At 38.8% G+C, this 21,805-nt stretch overlaps 2 protein-coding genes across 3 annotated transcripts in view; both read right to left on the bottom strand.

Annotated features, from left to right (window-relative positions):
* The window catches only part of LOC134082552 (protein NLRC5-like), a 173,670-nt gene that overhangs the window by 40,252 nt on the left and 111,613 nt on the right, over positions 1 to 21,805 (bottom strand). The window lies entirely within an intron of this gene.
* LOC134082606 (NLR family CARD domain-containing protein 3-like) overlaps positions 1 to 21,805 on the bottom strand; it is a 154,827-nt gene that overhangs the window by 120,262 nt on the left and 12,760 nt on the right. The window contains exons 5-9 of the mRNA XM_062538442.1: positions 12,191 to 12,361; positions 10,381 to 10,551; positions 4,277 to 4,447; positions 3,493 to 3,663; positions 2,389 to 2,559 (exon numbers count right to left, since the gene is read on the bottom strand). Coding sequence (XP_062394426.1) covers positions 2,389 to 2,559; positions 3,493 to 3,663; positions 4,277 to 4,447; positions 10,381 to 10,551; positions 12,191 to 12,361 — 855 coding nt within the window. The remainder of the gene's footprint in view (positions 1 to 2,388; positions 2,560 to 3,492; positions 3,664 to 4,276; positions 4,448 to 10,380; positions 10,552 to 12,190; positions 12,362 to 21,805) is intronic.

Genomic DNA, 21,805 nt, shown 5'->3' with positions numbered 1-21,805 from the left:
TTATGTGTGTGTTTATCTAGCATCATCATCATCATCATCTTTTATTTGACAGACTCAATGTCCACAGCACTACAACACCTAGGCCCCTTCAGTAGAATCCTAAACAACCTGTAGCTTCTGTAGACTGGCCTCTGTAGACTCTGCCCATAGGGCTGCAGTGTACAGTGGAGTACAGTATGCTATGCTTTATATAAAAGGTTGGAGTTTTGCTTTGTCAGAGCAAATGGAATTTTCTTGTCAAAATATTAGCTTGGACATACAGCATGCAGCGCTGTCTATATACAGTATATCATCATCAGACATCTAAAGAATGATGGGGCGGCAACAATGGGTGCTCTATAGATCAGTGGGAATGAGCCGGAGGATCGAGGATCGAGGACCGAGGATAGAGGGTTGAGAAGAGCCCATTGAGTGCTCTGGTCTCGCCCCTTGATCCTAGTTTGACCTTGGGTCTCCCCACTGAATGGTTCTGTGTCATCCTTGTGGGGCCCTCCAAGTTTCATGCACCCCGCTCTTTCAGTGCCCCATGAATCCTGGACAGAATATTACTGATGTGGAAAAAAAAAGAACTCTGTGGTACATCTAGTTATAATAATAATAATTTTAAAAAGCAGGCCTCTTGGCCAAGTATACTTGCGTATACAAGGAATTTGGTCTCTGCATTTATCCCATCCGTGGAGCCGTGATCCGTGAATTGAAGAACACACAGTGACACTAACCCAGAGCAGTGAGCTGCTTTGCAACAGCGGTGCTCGGGAGCAGTGAAGGGTTAGGTGCCTTGCTCAAGGGCGCTTCAGCCGTCGATGCAGGTATGGGAGAGCAGTGCTGAACCACTCCCCCCACCCACTTTTTTCCTACTGGTCGGGGATTGAACCGGCAACACTTTGGCTACAAGCTCAAAGCCCTAACCAGCCCTATCCAGTAGGCCACAGCTTCTGCAACTCCATGATGAAGAGGACAAGGCAGAAGCCCACTAGGACGTGTCTGTGGCAGTTTGAGAACAAGAAATGCTGCATCAAAGGATCTAAATGGTAGCAGCCAAAGAACATCGTTGATAACAGAAGAAGTGATGGTGTAAAATAAAAATGTGCCGGCACACGATTAAAATTACGCGTTATGCTTGGTCCTTAATCAAATTGCGATTAACACATTAATGCGGACCCCTAATTTTATGTCCCCGTTTAAAACTGTCTGTAGACTGTGGAACTGTCTCACAATCTCATACAATTCATCACTGAGTTTACAGCCAGCTAGTCTGTAAAGGAATAGACACGACAGTAGCTGATAACATGACTGTTACATGACACTTGCTGACACAGCAAAGATGCACATATTCCTAGCTTTACTTATATTTCTATATATTAATTATACCTAATCCATTATCCTCTCTTGTGTGTAGGGGTATCTTCACACGTTCTCTCCAACTTCAACTTATCATGTGTTGAACCTGTTAACTCCACACATTGTTTCTCTTTCTGTGTGTGCACAAAACTGTCTCAGGAAAACAAAACAGTTGTGAAACTAGGAATGCAACTAAAGTTTTCTGTTTCTAGAGTACATACTGCAGGGCTCCAACTTTGCGGTGAGGATCCTCCAGTGTAGCAGATAACAGCTTCTGTGCTGATTCTCCAGGATGATTGTTGCTCACATCCAGCTCTTTCACACAGGAGGGGTTTACCATCAGGGCCAGAGCAAGACAAACATATCCTTCACTTGAGAAACCACACTTACAGAGCCTGAGAGAGAGAGAGAGAGAGAGAGAGAGAGAGAGAGAGAGAGAGAGAGAGAGAGGTTGTTGCTGCAACGTCTATACCGTTGTCCATACGTCTAAACGTTGTCTATTTAAAATCTGTACTAAAATGTCTCTTGACTTTCAAAAGGGCCCTACATTTTGGAAAAATGTGCATTAAGTGTGATATTGAGGGTATTAATAAACAGTTTATTTTTTTACCAATAATCACGCATGTGAATCTGCATGTGGCGATTTTACACCATGAAGGACATAGAATGACGTTTACTACTTTGTACACAATCAATGGCAGTGCTGATCGCCTCAGTATTACACAATGTAGACATGTATTTTCTTTAGAAATGAGTAAACAATTGCATTTGAAGCCTTAGATTACAAATTCAACTTACTTACTTCCTGTACTCACAAGAAGATTTTGTATGAGTTTAATGAACCAACATTAGTTTTCACTACTAGTCACACCCTTGAGAATGAACTGAGAGAATCCAGAACCATTCTCTTTTGAGAGTTGGTTTGGTGTACTCACAAGTAGGTCACCACAGTACAGGGATGTAAGTAGACTGTTTACCTGTCATGTTGACGTGGTTCTCTTAAACCATCAGGAAATGCACAGCAATAAGGAAATGTCAATCACCAACCTTAATATCTGCAGCTTGCAGTGGGGACTAGACAGTCCTTTGGAAAGAAGCTGAACTCCAGAATCTCCCAAGTCCTTGTTACTCAGGTCCAGCTCTGTCAGGGTGTTTGGAGACTTCAGAACTGAGGCCACAAGCTCACATGACTTGTCTGTGAGTTTGTTGCCTGCAAGTCTGTAACACATTATGATAAAAGACAAATTATTTCTCATTAATGATAAAGAAGGGACACTGTTGATAAAGGATCATCATAACTAAATGAATCGATATTGTAATGTAATGCCATATATAGTCTAAAAATTGATATGTTCAAAAATTACTTGAACACAGCTAGCCAGGTTAATTAAAAATAATATGCTCTGCTTAAAATAATAGTTTTAGGTCCCTGTTTAAGGTGGGAGTGTGGAACAGTCTCAAAGGATTTATCACTGAGTTTACAGCCAGCTAGTAACAGTAGCAGATGACTGTTATAGAACACTTGCTGAAATAGGCTCTACTCCCTTTAGTACATTGATGTTTCCACTATTATTCCACTATCATTCCATAGATTATACATAATCTATTATCTTTAGAGTTATCCTCTCTTGTGTAGGTTAGTCTTCACATAAACATGTCCACTCCAACTTCAACTTATCATGTGTTCAACCTGTAAACTCCGCCTTTTGTTACTTTTTCTGTGTGGACAAGACTGTCTCAGGAAAACAAAACAGTTGTGAAACTAGGAATGCAACTGAAGTTTTCTGTTTCTAGAGTACATACTCAAGGTCTTCAACTTTGGAATGAAGATCCTCCAGTGTAGCTGATAACAGCTTCTGTGCTGACTCTCCAGGATGATTGTTGCTCACATCTAGCTCTTTCACACAGGAGGGGTTTAACATCAGAGTAAGCGCCAGACAAACATGACCTCCATCTGAGATACCACAATTACAGAGCCTGATAGAGAGAGAGAAATACAGGGAGAACGAGAGAGATTGAGAGACAATTGAGTCCAGTAAACCTCCAAGATCCAGTATTGTATCAATTGGCAAAATGTTTGACTGTTATGTTGATGTGCCTTTCTTAAACTATCAGAAAAAAAATGACCATAAATTAATGTCAATCACCAACCTTAATGTCTGCAGTTTGCAGTGGGGACTGGACAGTCCTTTAGAAAGAAGCTGAACTCCAGAATCTCCCAGTTCATTGTCACTCAGGTCCAGCTCTATCAGGGAGTTTGGAGACTGTAGAACTGAGGCCACAAGCTCACATGACTTATCTGTGAGTTTGCAGTCAGCAAGTCTGTAAGATAGTGTGACAAAAGACACATTATTACTCATTAATGATAAAGGGATAATGTAGAAAGTTACATAAACATTGCAAAAGTAGTTCACTACAGACGAGCCTACGTTTTAATTGTCAAAAAATGCAAATAAATGTGAAGCAACTTCATGTCATGGCAGTGTTATGAGACCTGACAAGCATAACTCAGTCAAACAGACATACTGTAACTCTATTTACTCTGTTTACAGGTAAAACATACTTTCATTCAAAAACAAAACCCTTGATTGTTACTCTCACAATTAGAAATCAAGGGAAAAGGTTTCACTTAATAAAGGGCAGGTACTGAGAGTTTGACGCCAAAGACAGAGATTGAAAGTCCAGCATCAGTTCAGGCAGGCCAAGCACTCAAGACGCTGCTAACCGTTATGGGTCAACAGGTTGTATCAGCTGATCTGCGCATCCAAACAGGGCGCCTTATCTAAAGCTGCTATAGTTGTTCCTAACTGCTTGCTGCTTGCATTTATGAAACCCACCTTGTGTATAACATGGCATAGGCATTTTTATCATAGTTGACGTGGCTCTCAGAAACTATCAGGAAATAAATTGTCATAAATTAATGTCAATCACCAACCTTAATGTCTGCAACTTGCAGTGGGGACTAGACAGTCCTTTAGAAAGAAGCTGAACTCCAGAATCTCCCAGGTCATTCTTACTCAGGTCCAGCTCTATCAGGGAGTTTGGTGACTGCAGAACAGTAGTCACAATCTTACAGGACTTATCTGTGAGTTTGCAACCAGCAAGTCTGTAAAACATTGTGACAAAAGACAATTTATTTCTCATTAATGATAAAGAAGGCATAATGTTTACAAATGATCCTCATAAAGAAGTGTAATGGATATCAAAATATCACAGGAGTTTACAGCCAGCTTTTTAAAGGAACAAACACAACAGTGGCAGATAACACGACTGCTAGACAACACTTGCTGAAACACCAAAGGTGCACATACTCCTGGCACTACTTCCTTTAGTGTATTGAGGTTCTCACTGTTATTCCAGATGTAAAACAAATTAATTATACATCATCTATTATCGTATAAGTAATTCTCTTTTGTGTAAGGTGGATCTTCACATAAACATGTCCTGTCCAACTTCAACGTATCATGTGTTCAAACTGTAAACTCTGCATTTTGTTACTTTTTCTGAGTGGAAAACTCCACTTGTGTGGAGTTTTCAAAACACTTGTGAAACTAGAAATGCAACTCAAGTATTCTGTTTCTAGAGTACATACTGAAGGGCTTCAACTTTGCGGTGAGGATCCTCCAGTGTAGCAGATAACAGCTTCTGTGCTGATCCTCCAGAATGATTGTTGCTCACATCCAGCTCCTTCACACAGGAGGGGTTTACCATCAGGGCCAGAGCAAGACAAACATATCCTTCACTTGAGAACCCACACTTACAGAGCCTGAGAGAGAGAGAGAGAGAGAGAGAGAGAGAGAGGTTGTTGCTGCAACGTCTATACCGTTGTCTATACGTCTAAACGTTGTCTATTTAAAATCTGTACTAAAATGTCTCTTAACTTTCAAAAGGGCCCTACATTTTGGAAAAATGTGCATTAAGTGTGATATTGAGGGTATTAATAAACAGTTTATTTTTTTACCAATAATCACGCATGTGAATCTGCATGTGGCAGATTTTACACCATGAAGGACATAGAAGGACGTTTACTACTTTGTACACAATCAATGGCTGTGCTGATCGCATCAGTATTACACAATTTAGACATGTATTTTCTTTAGAAATGAGTAAACAATTGCATTTGAAGCCTTAGTTTACAATAAAGTTCAACCTACTTACTTCCTGTACTCACAAGAGGATTTTGTAAGAGTTTAATGAACCAACATTAGTTTTCACCGCTGGTCACGCCCTTGAAAATGAACTGGAGAATCCAGAGCCGTTCTCTTTTGAAACTGGTTTGGTGTCAGCCAGGCTACTCACAAGTAGGTCACCACAGTACTGGGATGTAGGTAGACTGTTTGACTGTTATGTTGATGTGGCTCTCTTAAACTATCAGGAAATGCAAGGAGATGTCAATCACCAACCTTAATATCTGCAGCTTGCAGTGGGGACTAGACAGTCCTTTGGAAAGAAGCTGAACTCCAGAATCTCCCAAGTCCTTGTTACTCAGGTCCAGCTCTGTCAGGGAGTTTGGAGACTTCAGAACTGAGGCCACAAGCTCACATGACTTGTCTGTGAGTTTGTTGCCTGCATGTCTATAACACATTATGACAAAAGACAAATTATTTCTCATTAATGATAAAGAAGGGACACTGTTAATAAATGATCATCATAACTAAATGAATGGATATTGTAATGTAATGCCATATAGTCTAAAAATGCACTGAATTGATGTGTTCAAAAATTACTTGAACACAGCTAGCCAGGTTAATTAAAAATAATATGCTCTGCTTAAAATAACAGTTGTAGGTCCCTGTTTAAGGTGGGAGTGTGGAACAGTCTCAAAAGAAGTATCACTAAGTTTACAGCCAGCTAGTAACAGTAGCAGATGACTGTTAAACAACACTTGCTGAAATAGGCTCTACTCCCTTTAGTACATTGATGTTTCCACTATTATTCCACTATCATTCCATAGATTATATATAATCTATTATATATAATAGATATAATAGACAACTTCAACTTATCATGTGTTCAACCTGTAAACTCTGCCATTTGTTACTTTTTCTGTGTGGACAAGACTGTCTCAGGAAAACAAAACAGTTGTGAAACTAGGAATGCAACTGAAGTTTTCTGTTTCTAGAGTACATACTCAAGGTCTTCAACTTTGGAATGAAGATCCTTCAGTGTAGCTGATAACAGCTTCTGTGCTGACTCTCCAGGATGATTGTTGCTCACATCTAGCTCTTTCACACAGGAGGGGTTTAACATCAGAGTAAGCGCCAGACAAACATAACCTCCATCTGAGATACCACAATTACAGAGCCTGAGAGAGAGAGAGAAATACAGAGAGAACGAGAGAGATTGAGAGACAATTGAGTCAAGTAAACCTCCAAGATCCAGTATTGTATCAATTGGCAAACTGTTTGACTGTTATGTTGATGTGCCTTTCTTAAACTATCAGAAAATAGATAGTTTAAGACCATAAATTAATGTCAATCACCAACCGTAATGTCTGCAGTTTGCAGTGGGGACTAGACAGTCCTTTAGAAAGAAGCTGGAGTCCAGAATCTCCCAGGTCATTGTCACTCAGGTCCAGCTCTATCAGGGAGTTTGGAGACTGTAGAACTGAGGCTACAAGTTCACATGACTTATCTGTGAGTTTGCAGTCAGCAAGTCTGTAAGACAATGTAACAAAAGACACATTATTACTCACTACTGATACAGGGGTAATGTAGCAAATTACATAAACATTGCAAAAGTAGTTTACTACAGCAGAGCCTACGCTTTAATTGACAAAAAATGCAAATAAATGTGATCTAACTTCATGCCAAGGCAGTGTTATGTCAAAGACCTAACAAGTAACAAACTCGGTCAAAGGACATACTGTACTTGCGCTCTATTTACTCTGTTTACAGGTAAAACATATTTTCATTTCAAAAACAATAACCCTTGAGTATTACTCTCATAATTAGAAATCAAGGGAAAAGATTTCACTTAATAAAGGGCAGCTACTGAGAGTTTGACGCCAAAGACAGAGATTGAAAGTCCAGCATCAGTTCAGGCAGGCCAAGCACTCAAGCCGCTGCTAACCGCTATGGCTCAACAGGTTGTATCAGCTGATCTGCGCATCCAAGCAGGGCGCCTTATTTAAAGCTGCTATAGTTGCTCCTAACTGCTTGCTGCTTGCATTTGTATGAAAACCACCTTGTGTATAACATGGCATAGGCATTTTATGTCATAGTTGACGTGGCTCTCAGAAACTATCAGGAAATAAATTGTCATAAATAAATGTCAATCACCAACCTTAATGTCTGCAACTTGCAGTGGGGACTAGACAGTCCTTTAGAAAGAAGCTGAACTCCAGAATCTCCCAGGTCATTATCACTCAGGTCCAGCTCTATCAGGGAGTTTGGTGACTGCAGAACAGTAGTCACAATCTCACAGGACTTATCTGTGAGTTTGCAACCAGCAAGTCTGTAAAACATTGTGACAAAAGACAATTTATTTCTCATTAATGATAAAGAAGGCATAATGTTTACAAATGATCCTCATAAGGAAGTGTAATGGATGAATACTCTAATGTAATATCATATACTGCAATGGTACTCTAAAAAGTGGTGTGTTAAAAATTGAGGTTATAACAGCTAGCCAGGTTAATTAAAAACATATGCTCTGCTTAAAATGAATGTTTTAAGTCCCTGTTAAGAACTGTCGGTAGAGTGTGAAACTGTCTCAAAATATCACAGGAGTTTACAGCCAGCTTTTTAAAGGAACAAACACAACAGTGGCAGAAAACATGACTGCTAAACAACACTTGCTGAAACACCAAAGGTGCACATACTCCTGGCACTACTTCCTTTAGTGTATTGAGGTTCTCACTGTTATTCCTGATGTAAAACAAATTCATTATACATCATCTATTATCGTATAAGTAATTATCTCTTGTGTAAGTTGGATCTTCACATAAACATCAACGTATCATGTGTTCAAACTGTAAACTCTGCATTTTGTTACTTTTTCTGAGTGGAAAACTCCACTTGTGTGGAGTTTTCAAAACACTTGTGAAACTAGAAATGCAACTCAAGTATTCTGTTTCTAGAGTACATACTGAAGGGCTTCAACTTTGGAGTGAGGATCCTCCAGTGTAGCAGATAACAGCTTCTGTGCTGATTCTCCAGGATGATTGTTGCTCACATCCAGCTCTTTCACACAGGAGGGGTTTAACATCAGGGCCAGAGCCAGCCAAACATAACCTCCACCTGAGATACTACATTTGCAGAGCCTGAGTGAGAGATATGAGATATTAACATGACGAACTGTAAACATCCTGATAAGTGAGTCCAATAAACCTTCTGTGTTCACTATCAAAATTAAATAAATTCTTATGAAATTATATTGTATGAGTTTCATTTATCAACATCGGTTCACACGGCTGGTTATAAAATAGGTCTAATCAGGAAATGCACAACTATAAATAACACTCAAACACCAACCTTAACATCTGCAGTTTGCAGTGGGGACTAGATAGTCCTTTAGACAGAAGCTGAACTCCAGAATCTGTCAGCTCATTATCCTTCAGGTCCAGCTCTATCAGGGAGTTTGGTGACTGCAGAACTGAGGCAACATGCTCGCAGGACTTTTCTGTGAGTTTACAGCCAGCAAGTCTGTGAGGTAATTTATCAAAATACAAGTTGCTCATTAAAGGAACACGCCACCGTTTTTTCATATTAAACTATGTTAGTCCCTTAACTAAGACGAGTTGATACAGACCTGTCACGTCTCAATGCGTGCACTCAATGGCTCTGGCGTACGGTGCTATTTGATAATAATCATGCATGTGGCTTTACACCATGAAGGACAGAGCAGGACGGATACTGCTTTGTACACAATCAATGGCTGTGCTGATGGCATCAGTATTACACAATGCAGATGTGTATTTTCTTTGAAAATTAGTAAACAATTGCATTTGAAGCCTTTGATTACAATAAAGTTTTACTTACTTACTTAGTGTACTCACAAGAAGATTTTGTAAGAGTTTAATGAACCAACATTAGTTTTCAGCACAGGTCACACTCTTGAAAATGAACTGAGAGAATCCAGAGCCATTCTCTTTTAAAAATTGGTTTGGTGTCAGCCAGGCTACTCACACTTAGGTCACCACCATAGTGTTATGTAGGTAGACTGTTTGACTGTTCTGTTGATGTGGCTCTTTTAAAGTATGAGAAAATACATGGACTTAAATAAATATCAATCACCAACCTTAATATCTGCAGCTTGCAGTGGGGACTAGACAATCCTTTAGAAAGAAGCTGAACTCCAGAATCTCCCAGGTCATTGTTACTCAGGTCCAGCTCTATCAGGGAGTTTGGAGACTGCAGAACTGAGGCCACAAGCTCATATGACTTATCTGTGAGTTTGCAGCCAGCAAGTCTGTAAGATAGGGTGAAAAAAGACACATTATTACTCACTACTGATAAAGGGATAATGTAGCAAGTTACATAAACATAGCAGAAGTAGTTTACTACAGCAATGCCTACGTTTTAATTGACAAAAACATGCAAATAAATGTGATCTAACTTCATGCCAAGGCAGTGTTATGTCAAAGACCTAACAAGTAACAAACTCGGTCAAAGGACATACTGTACTTGCGCTCCATTTACTCTGTTTACAGGTAAAACATATTTTCATTTCAAAAACAATAACCCTTGATTATTACTCTCACAATTAGAACTCAAGGGAAAAGGTTCCACTTAATAAAGGGCAGGTACTGAGAGTTTGACGCCAAAGACAGAGATTGAAAGTCCAGCATCAGTTCAGGCAGGCCAAGCACTCAAGACGCTGCTAACCGTTATGGGTCAACAGGTTGTATCAGCTGATCTGCGCATCCAAACAGGGCGCCTTATCTAAAGCTGCTATAGTTGTTCCTAACTGCTTGCTGCTTGCATTTATGAAAACCACCTTGTGTATAACATGGCATAGGCATTTTATGTCATAGTTGGCGTGGCTCTCAGAAACTATCAGGAAATAAATTGTCATAAATGAATGTCAATCACCAACCTTAATGTCTGCAACTTGCAGTGGGGACTAGACAGTCCTTTAGAAAGAAGCTGAACTCCAGAATCTCCCAGGTCATTGTTACTCAGGTCCAGCTCTATCAGGGAGTTTGGTGACTGCAGAACAGTAGTCACAATCTCACAGGACTTATCTGTGAGTTTGCAACCAGCAAGTCTGTAAAACATTGTGACAAAAGACAATTTATTTCTCATTAATGATAAAGAAGGCATAATGTTTACAAATGATCCTCATAAAGAAGTGTAATGGATATCAAAATATCACAGGAGTTTACAGCCAGCTTTTTAAAGGAACAAACACAACAGTGGCAGATAACATGACTGCTAAACAACACTTGCTGAAACACCAAAGGTGCACATACTCCTGGCACTACTTCCTTTAGTGTATTGAGGTTCTCACTGTTATTCCAGATGTAAAACAAATTAATTATACATCATCTATTATCGTATAAGTAATTCTCTCTTGTGTAAGTTGGATCTTCACATAAACATGTCCTGTCCAACTTCAACGTATCATGTGTTCAAACTGTAAACTCTGCATTCTGTTACTTTTTCTGAGTGGAAAACTACACTTGTGTGGAGTTTCCAAAACACCTCTAAAACTAGAAATGCAACTCAAGTATTCTGTTTCTAGAGTACATACTGAAGGGCTTCAACTTTGCGGTGAGGATCCTCCAGTGTAGCAGATAACAGCTTCTGTGCTGATCCTCCAGAATGATTGTTGCTCACATCCAGCTCTTTCACACAGGAGGGGTTTATCATCAGGGCCAGAGCCAGACAAACATATCCTTCACTTGAGAAAACACACTTACAGAGCCTGAGTGAGAGATATGAGATATTAACATGACAAACTGTAAACATCCTGATAAGTGAGTCCAATAAACCTTCTGTGTTCACTATCAAATTTAAACAATTCTTAAGAAATTATATTGTATGAGTTTCATTTATCAACATCGGTTCACACCGCTGGTTATAAAATAGGTCTAATCAGGAAATGCACAACTATAAATAACATTCAAACACCAACCTTAACATCTGCAGTTTGCAGTGGGGACTAGATAGTCCTTTAGACAGAAGCTGAAGTCCAGAATCTGTCAGCTCATTATCCTTCAGGTCCAGCTCTATCAGGGAGTTTGGTGACTGCAGAACTGAGGCAACATGCTCGCAGGACTTTTCTGTGAGTTTGCAGCCAGCGAGTCTGTGAGGTAATTTGACAAAATACAAGTTCTTACTCATTAAAGGAACACTCCACCATTTTTTTCATATTAAAAATATGTTAGTCCCTTACATGACGAGTTGATACAGACCTCTCATGCTTCAATGCGTGCACTCAATGGCTCTGGCATGCGGTGCTACTTGATAATAATCATGCATGTGGCTTTACACCATGAAGGACAGAGCAGGACGGATACTGCTTTGCACACAATCAATGGCTGTGCTGATGGCATCAGTATTACACAATGTAGATGTGTATTTTCATTGAAAATTAGTAAACAATTGCATTTGAAGCCTTTGATTACAATAAAGTTTTACTTACTTACTTGCTGTACTCACAAGAGGATTTTGTAAGAGTTTAATGAACCAACATTAGTTTTCAGCACAGGTCACACTCTTGAAAATGAACTGAGAGAATTCAGAGCCATTCTCTTTTAAAAATTGGTTTGGTGTCAGCCAGGCTACTCACAATTAGGTCACCACCATAGTGTTATGTAGGTAGACTGTTTGACTGTTCTGTTGATGTGGCTCTTTTAAACTATGAGAAAATACATGGACATAAATAAATATCAATCACCCACCTTAATGTCTGCAGCTTGCAGTGGGGACTAGACAATCCTTTAGAAAGAAGCTGAACTCCAGAATCTCCCAGGTCATTGTTACTCAAGTCCAGCTCTATCAGGGAGTTTGGAGACTGCAGAACTGAGGCCACAAGCTCACATGACTTATCGGTGAGTTTGCAGCCAGCAAGTCTGTAAGATAGTGTGACAAAAGACACATTATTACTCACTACTGATAAAGGGATAATGTAGCAAGTTACATAAACATTGCAGAAGTAGTTTACTACAGCAGAGCCTACATTTCAATTGACAAAAACATGCAAATAAATGTGGACCAACTTCATGCCAAGGCAGTGTTATGTCAAAGACCTAACAAGTAACAAACTCGGTCAAAGGACATACTGTACTTGCGCTCCATTTACTCTGTTTACAGGTAAAACATATTTTCATTTCAAAAACAATAACCCTTGATTATTACTCTCACAATTAGAACTCAAGGGAAAAGGTTCCACTTAATAAAGGGCAGGTACTGAGAGTTTGACGCCAAAGACAGAGATTGAAAGTCCAGCATCAGTTCAGGCAGGCCAAGCACTCAAGACGCTGCTAACCGTTATGGGTCAACAGGTTGTATCAGCTGATCTGCGCATCCAAACAGGGCGCCTTATCTAAAGCTGCTATAGTTGTTCCTAACTGCTTGCTGCTTGCATTTATGAAAACCACCTTGTGTATAACATGGCATAGGCATTTTATGTCATAGTTGGCGTGGCTCTCAGAAACTATCAGGAAATAAATTGTCATAAATGAATGTCAATCACCAACCTTAATGTCTGCAACTTGCAGTGGGGACTAGACAGTCCTTTAGAAAGAAGCTGAACTCCAGAATCTCCCAGGTCATTGTTACTCAGGTCCAGCTCTATCAGGGAGTTTGGTGACTGCAGAACAGTAGTCACAATCTCACAGGACTTATCTGTGAGTTTGCAACCAGCAAGTCTGTAAAACAGTGTGACAAAAGACAATTTATTTCTCATTAATGATAAAGAAGGCATAATGTTTACAAATGATCCTCATAAAGAAGTGTAATGGATATCAAAATATCAGAGGAGTTTACAGCCAGCTTTTTAAAGGAACAAACACAACAGTGGCAGATAACATGACTGCTAAACAACACTTGCTGAAACACCAAAGGTGCACATACTCCTGGAACTGCTTCCTTTAGTGTATTGAGGTTCTCACTGTTATTCCAGATGTAAAACAAATTAATTATACATCATCTATTATCGTATAAGTAATTCTCTCTTGTGTAAGTTGGATCTTCACATAAACATGTCCTGTCCAACTTCAACGTATCATGTGTTCAAACTGTAAACTCTGCATTCTGTTGCTTTCTCTGAGTGGAAAACTACACTTGTGTGGAGTTTCCAAAACACCTCTGAAACTAGAAATGCAACTCAAGTATTCTGTTTCTAGAGTACATACTGAAGGGCTTCAACTTTGCGGTGAGGATCCTCCAGTGTAGCAGATAACAGCTTCTGTGCTGATCCTACAGAATGATTGTTGCTCACATCCAGCTCTTTCACACAGGAGGGGTTTATCATCAGGGCCAGAGCCAGACAAACATATCCTTCACTTGAGAAAACACACTTACAGAGCCTGAGTGAGAGATATGAGATATTAACATGACAAACTGTAAACATCCTGATAAGTGAGTCCAATAAACCTTCTGTGTTCACTATCAAAATTGAATCAATTCTTCCGAAATGATTATGTATGAGTCTCATTTATCAACATCGGTTCACACCGCTGGTTATAAAATAGGTCTAATCAGGAAATGCACAACTATAAATAACATTCAAACACCAACCTTAACATCTGCAGTTTGCAGTGGGGACTAGATAGTCCTTTAGACAGAAGCTGAACTCCAGAATCTGTCAGCTCATTATCCTTCAGGTCCAGCTCTATCAGGGAGTTTGGTGACTGCAGAACTGAGGCAACATGCTCGCAGGACTTTTCTGTGAGTTTGCAGCCAGCGAGTCTGTGAGGTAATTTGACAAAATACAAGTTCTTACTCATTAAAGGAACATTCCACCGCTTTTTTTTCATATTAAACTATGTTAGTCCCTTAACTAAGACGAGTTGATGCAGACCTCTCACACTTCAATGCGTGCACTCAATGGCTCTGGCGTGCGGTGCTACTTGATAATAATCATGCATGTGGCTTTACACCATGAAGGACAGAGCAGGACGGATACTGCTTTGTACACAATCAATGGCTGTGCTGATGGCATCAGTATTACACAATGCAGATGTGTATTTTCTTTGAAAATTAGTAAACAATTGCATTTGAAGCCTTTGATTACAATAAAGTTTTACTTACTTACTTGCTGTACTCACCAGAGGATTTTGTAAGAGTTTAATGAACCAACATTAGTTTTCAGCACAGGTCACACTCTTGAAAATGAACTGAGAGAATTCAGAGCCATTCTCTTTTAAACATTGGTTTGGTGTCAGCCAGGCTACTCACAATTAGGTCACCACCATAGTGTTATGTAGGTAGACTGTTTGACTGTTCTGTTGATGTGGCTCTCAGAAACTATCAGGAAATAAATTGTCATAAATTAATGTCAATCACCAACCTTAATGTCTGCAACTTGCAGTGGGGACTAGACAGTCCTTTAGAAAGAAGCTGAACTCCAGAATCTCCCAGGTCATTGTTACTCAGGTCCAGCTCTATCAGGGAGTTTGGTGACTGCAGAACAGTAGTCACAATCTCACAGGACTTATCTGTGAGTTTGCAACCAGCAAGTCTGTAAAACATTGTGACAGAAGACAATTTATTTCTCATTAATGATAAAGAAGGCATAATGTTTACAAATGATCCTCATAAAGAAGTGTAATGGATATCAAAATATCACAGGAGTTTACAGCCAGCTTTTTAAAGGAACAAACACAACAGTGGCAGATAACATGACTGCTAAACAACACTTGCTGAAACACCAAAGGTGCACATACTCCTGGCACTACTTCCTTTAGTGTATTAAGGTTCTCACTGTTATTCCAGATGTAAAACATATTAATTATACATAATCTATTATCGTATAAGTAATGTAAAGGTTTTTTCCATGGGCGCAGTGATATCACAAAGCATCTGAAAATAGTCCCCATAGGCAACAAGCAGTAGTATTGCGTGATATCACTGCGCCCATGGTACGTTTGCAACTTTCCTTGATTATTACGCCAGATAAGTAGTTCCATGTCAAATCAGCCTAGAAAATCGGCAGGTTTCATTGTCACTTTGTGTTATTGCACTTTCTAACTTGAGAAGAGACAAGTTCTAAATGGGAGAATTACAAGAAATCTTAGTCACTTTTTAAGCGTGATGCTAGCAGGCGAGATGCTAATGGTCTAAACCGATTCAATGATCTATGTATGCTAGTCTGGAGCTAAAAGTTGCATCGCCAGACTCACAAACGGCTGGATGAATGGGGAAAAAGGTAAATATCAATTGTATTGCTCGAGGGGAGGTGTAAAATGAGCTTAATTCCCCAAATGGTGGAATATCCCTTTTACCTCTGAATGATAAAAGCAATGACGAAAGGTGTAAATAATGACATGTCTTTAAATTCTCATATTCACTCTCTCAGAAATAGGCTCACATGTTGGTCTGGGAACCCATTTAAATCCGAGAGCACATTTGAATTTGCACTGGCAGATTTATCTGGCCACCCCTCCATTCAAGCCCATTTCCACACAACCAAAACCCAGGAACCAATAATCATGCCTGTGGTCGGCTTTACACCATGAAGGACAGAGGAGGATTGTTACTACTTTGTACACAATCAATGACTGTGCTGATGGCATCAGTATTACACAATGTAGATGTGTATTTCCATTGGAAATTAGTTCAAATTGCATTTCAAGCCTTCGTTTACAAGCACATTTTACTTAATTACTTGCTCTACTCATATTAATTCTTGGAAGATTCCAAGAATTAAATAAACTAACAATAGTTTTCACCGCAGGTCATGCCCTTGAAAGTGAACTGGAGAATCCAGAGCCAATCTCTTTTGAAAACTTGGACACCACAAGTACAGTGATGTACTGTAGGTAGACACCGTTTGACTGCTGTTGACGTGGCTCTCAGAAACTATCAGGAAATAAATTGTCATGAATAAATGTCAATCACCAACCTTAATGTCTGCAGTTTGCACTGGCAACTAGACAGTCCTTTATAGAGAAGCTGAACTCCAGAATCTCCCAGGTCATTGTTACTCAGGTCCAGCTCTATCAGGGAGTTTGGTGACTGCAGAACAGTAGTCACAATCTCACAGGGCTTATCTGTGAGTTTGCAACCAGCAAGTCTGTAAAACATTGTGACAAAAGACAACTTATTTCTCATAAATGATAAATAGGGCATAACGTTTACAAATGATCCTCATAAATAAGTATAATGGATGACTACTGTAATGTAATAGCATATACTGCAATGGTACACTCTAAAAAGTGATGTGTTAAAAATTGAGGTTATAACAGCTAGTCAGGTTAATCATATAACATGTTCTCTGCTTAAAATAAATGTTTAAAGTCCCTGTTAAGAACTGTCAGTAGAGTGTGAAACTGTCTCAACATATCACAGGATTTATCTCTGAGTTTACAGTCAGCTAGTTTTTAAAGGAACAAACACAACAGTAGCAGATAGCATGACTGTTAAACAACACTTTCTGAAACAATGAAGGTGCACATATTCCTAGCACTACTTCCTTTAGTTTAGTGTATTGAGGTTCTCACTGTTATTCCAGATGTAAAACATATTCATTATGCCTCATCTATTATTGTATAAGTAATTCTCTCATGTGTAGGTGGATCTTCACATAAACATGTCCTGTCCAATTTCAACATATCATGTGTTCAAACTGTAAACTTTGCATTTTGTTACTTTTTCTGAGTGGAAAACTGTCTCAGGAAATCGAAACACTTGTGAAACTAGAAATGCAACTCAAGTATTCTGTTTCTAGAGTACATACTGAAGGGCTTCAACTTTGGAGTGAGGATCCTCCAGTGTAGCAGATAACAGCTTCTGTGCTGATTCTCCAGGATGATTGTTGCTCACATCCAGCTCTTTCACACAGGAGGGGTTTAACATCAGGGCCAGAGCCAGCCAAACATATCCCTCACTTGAGACACCACACTTGCAGAGCCTAAGAGAGAGACAGAAATACAGAGACAATGAGAGAGATATGAGATATTAACATGACAAACTGTATACATCCTGATAACTGAGTCCAGTAAAACTTCTGGGTTCACTATCAAAATTGAATCAATTCTTACAAAATGCTTTTGTATGAGTTTCATTTATCAACATCAGTTCACAACGCTGGTTATAATATACCGTCTAATCAGGAAATTAACAACTATAAATGGGTAGTTGACATCTGGCCAAGAAAAAGCGCTTTTTTTGGAAAACATAATTTTTAAAGAAAAAATACAAATATTTATGTAGTATGGAAACTGTAGTTTCTGAAAATAATAGTGGTCACTCATTTTGTCACTCATTTTGTCAATGACCTCACATACTTTTTCCCACTTTTCCACTCAACTGCACTGTGAATGTGTCCTATGGTGTGACATTTAACCCTCATGTTGTCCTCAAATCTTACCGACGTTTGTTGTCCTTGGGGTCAATTTGACCCCTAAAAAAACTCTCAAAAAATGATTAAAATATTTTTTTTTACCCAGTTTTTTTTGTGGTAGGTACTTAAAAAGGACTAAGAAATGATATTGAATAACATTAAAAAATACATGAAACAGAATTGTTCACATTATTAAATCATTATTTTCTTAGAATTATATTTATTTCACATAAAAGTACTAATTACAATCATTTTCACCATGAATAGATGAACTTGATTGACTTTTTCCTATGAATGTCGATACATTTTTTTCCGCCAACCTTACAAAACTGTTTGAAATTGTACCTATCTAAGAGGAGCTAGGCCTATTATTGGAGCTCCCCTCATGCCAAACCTGGCTTTTTTTAAAGTACGTTTTGAAATTAAGGATGTTTTTCTGTTGTTTTATGTTTGTCACACTATAGGACAAAATGTCACACTGAAGGACAAAGATAGTTATTGCATGAAGTGAGTCAGAATATAAGTAGTGTTTATTGTAACAGTGATAAAGGAGGACATTTGTTGAATAAGTGTTGCTTTTTCCAGGCATTTTTTTTTTTATGATAACCCATTGTCAGTCAATAGTAATAGTACTTAACTGTGTTGAACTAATTTGTCGACTATGAAACCACGGTGAAGTTTCACTTTGTCTATGAGTTCAAATAATAGGTGAGTGCAGATGCATGTAGGCTATACTCTGCTAGTCACAAACAGGTTTTAGTAAAGCAATGTTTAGTGGAATCCCTGTTCCATAGTCTTGTGGGCATGCAGATTCCTTCAAATGTGCTGCTGTGTGAAGTTGCATTGTTTGCTGTTAAAGGAAATGATAGATATTATTCTCATTGTTTAAAGGATGTTAAAACACACCCATGACTGATTACAGTTTTTTCCAATCGTTTACACACTAAAATTAAGATTAACAGACAGTTAACAATACTTAACACTTAAGAAGCAAAACGACTGCGCAGAGTAGTAACAGTAAGCACCAATTCAGCTTCACACTTTTTGCGAAACATTACACACAGTGAATGTCAAAACGTAAAACACATTTTCACACCTTAGACGTCCTGTTAGGTACTTCCTTCTCATTATAAAGCCCTGGCTTGCCAATGACCACACTAATGAACAAATTCAATAATCACATCCACCAGGTGTGTAAGCACACATGTGCAAAATTGAAAACGCAGCACTCAGGTGTGTTATGCTCGATCCTCGAGGGGTGTTCCCACTGATCTATAACTAACACTGGATAGACTATCCCATTGTTTTGGCCCCATCATTCTTTATGTCGTAGTGAGGATCGAGGCCAGAGGAGCGAGGGAGGACGTATAAAAGCCCAAATGAGAGGCACCCATAGCCTGTGATGTGGTGAACTCTTATGGCCTGATCCAGCTAGACAGAGATGATTAGAGTATAATGTATTGTTGTTACTTGTTTGTATTGTTGCTTTAGTTTTTCTTCAGTGACTGTAAGTGTACTGTAGCCTACTTTTTGTTTGTGTACAGATTTTTATTTTTCTACACTTTACAGTAGCAAGAACTATAATTTTGCCATTTTCTGTTGATTGACTTGTCACTGTAACTGAACATATGGTACAGTGAAAGAAATAAATATTGCCTGCAGCATCAGTTTTGTGCATTGCTTGATGAGGGTTCATCAAAATATTTTTGTCATCTAAATTATCCTAATGCTCTCAAACAATATGTCTGAATAAGATCCATATATTGGAAGAGGGTTTTTACACATGTGTTTTGAATTTATTGTGTTGCTGTTTTAATTGTGTGTTATGTTTTGACAAAAAGAGCCCTGTTTTCAAAATTGTGTGTAAACGATTGGAAAAAACTGTAAGAGACATAAGAACAACCCTTTTGAGTCCAGCACCTGACAAAATCACACCATTAAATTAGTGAATGTGGACTGCCATGCCTTTAATGTCTATAAACGTTGTGCTTCTGACCATCCGTTTTTGATCGCCAAAAGAGGGACCATAATCCTCAATAGGGAAATTCCATTCTAAAACATTGCGTTACATTCATGAAGTCCACTCTATCTAAAACATCCCTACTGAATAAATAGCAAGAAACCAATTTATGTTGGTATCTGGTTTTAGCTGTTTTTTGCTGGTTTTCCTCCAGCTATTGCTGGTCTTTGCTGGTATAACTGTTAGGCCACCAGGTGGACATGCTGGCGTGACCATCTAAGGAAGCTGGTCATGCTGGTGTGACCAGCCTGTCAAGCTTGACATTGTAGGTGTAAGATGGCCATGCTGGTTTGCTAGAATGACCAACATAAGCTGGCACGACCAGTAAAAACCAGCAATGTAGACCAGCAACACCAACTAAAAATGACCAGCGTGAGATGGTACGACGAGCAAAACCAGCAGAATTACCATCGTAAGCTGCAGGTATGTTTTTGCAAGACTTTTGCTGGTCTATAGCTGGTTAACCATCATAGGGTGGTCAAACAAGCTGGTTAACAAGCTGGTCAACCAGCAAACCAGCAAACCACCTTAAGCTGGTCAGGCTGTTTTTTCAGCTGTTAGAGCAGTTTTTAATCATACTTGACACAATTATCTACAATGACATTATATTCGTTGGTGGCAACACTGGAAGTTCCGGGGCAGGTTGGGCCACAGGTCCTGCAGGGAGGTTCTTTCTGTTATAAAAAAAAAGTTTTAGATCTATGTACTTTATATTATAGTTGTTTTAGTAACACTTCAGAACATTGTATGTCATCTCTAAAACAGCAATAAATATTTGAATTTAAGTCATTATTAGGTGTCACACCAAAGGACATTTCCTGTCACACCAAAGGACATTTAAGCTTTTGTGGCAGTTAATGACCATGCTAATACTAACTGAGCTGTCATTAGCAACTGACATCATGCATTTGCATTATATTACATAGTCCTGCTGTTAAAAATACAAATTTGAATACAAAAATGGCATTTAGTGGTGTCACACCAAATGACAAAAAAACTTAACAACTTCAGTGGTCTGAAAACATAGTTGAATATTTGAGCAATTCTGACAGAAATTCTCACCATGTTCATTGCTCCAGGGCTTCATTGGGGTCTTCAGTCACATGACCTTGAATGAGGTCTTTCAACTAAATGTAGTTGTCCATGATTTTGGCCAACTTAACATCAGGTTATTGCATAACACCAAAAGAATTTTTTTTCTGTGACGAACTTTACGGAGTTTCTATCATTTTAGAAATGTATGTATGGGAAACGTGATTGCCACTTAGTAAAATAGACACTTGCACAATTATGCCAGGAGCGTTCATTAAAATTCTTAAACATTATTTCCTCTATTTATAAAAGTTAATATTTATATAATTATGTTGTCTACCATCACACCATAGGACAATTTTAAGGTTTGGCTCAAAGTTCTGAAAAAACGATAAATAACTCAGGTATTAAAACAACAAATTCATGTAAAGCAAGAAAATGTTTAACCTTTTACAGTATTTTAAAATGTGAAAATGTGAAATTATTTGTGTTTTATCTTCTGTGACGGTGAAAAAGCCACGTCATGTCATCTACCCAAATAACACTCGAACACCAACCTTAACATCTGCAGTTTGCAGTGGGGACTAGATAGTCCTTTAGACAGAAGCTGAACTCCAGAATCTGTCAGATCATTATCCATCAGGTCCAGCTCTATCAGGGAGTTTGGTGACTGCAGAACTGAGGCCACATGCTCGCAGGACTTTTCTGTGAGTTTGCAGTCAGCGAGTCTGTGAGGTAATTTGACAAAATACAAGTTCTTACTCATTAAAGGAACACTCCACCATATTTTCATATGAAACTATGCTATTCCCTTAAAGGGACACTTCACCGATTAGCATTAAGCTTTGTATCCCATCTCAGTTTGCCTTGAGATGGGAGAAATCGGATTTCAATGAAACCCATGAATAGGACTTCCTGCTTTCAATGATGTAAAATGATGACTTTTACATCATTGAA

The sequence above is a fragment of the Sardina pilchardus genome, chromosome 1 (genome assembly GCF_963854185.1).
Source record: "Sardina pilchardus chromosome 1, fSarPil1.1, whole genome shotgun sequence".
Lineage (NCBI taxonomy): Eukaryota > Metazoa > Chordata > Actinopteri > Clupeiformes > Clupeidae > Sardina > Sardina pilchardus.
Note: the sequence above shows the minus strand (reverse complement) of the source record. Positions and strands in the feature narration are given on the sequence as shown.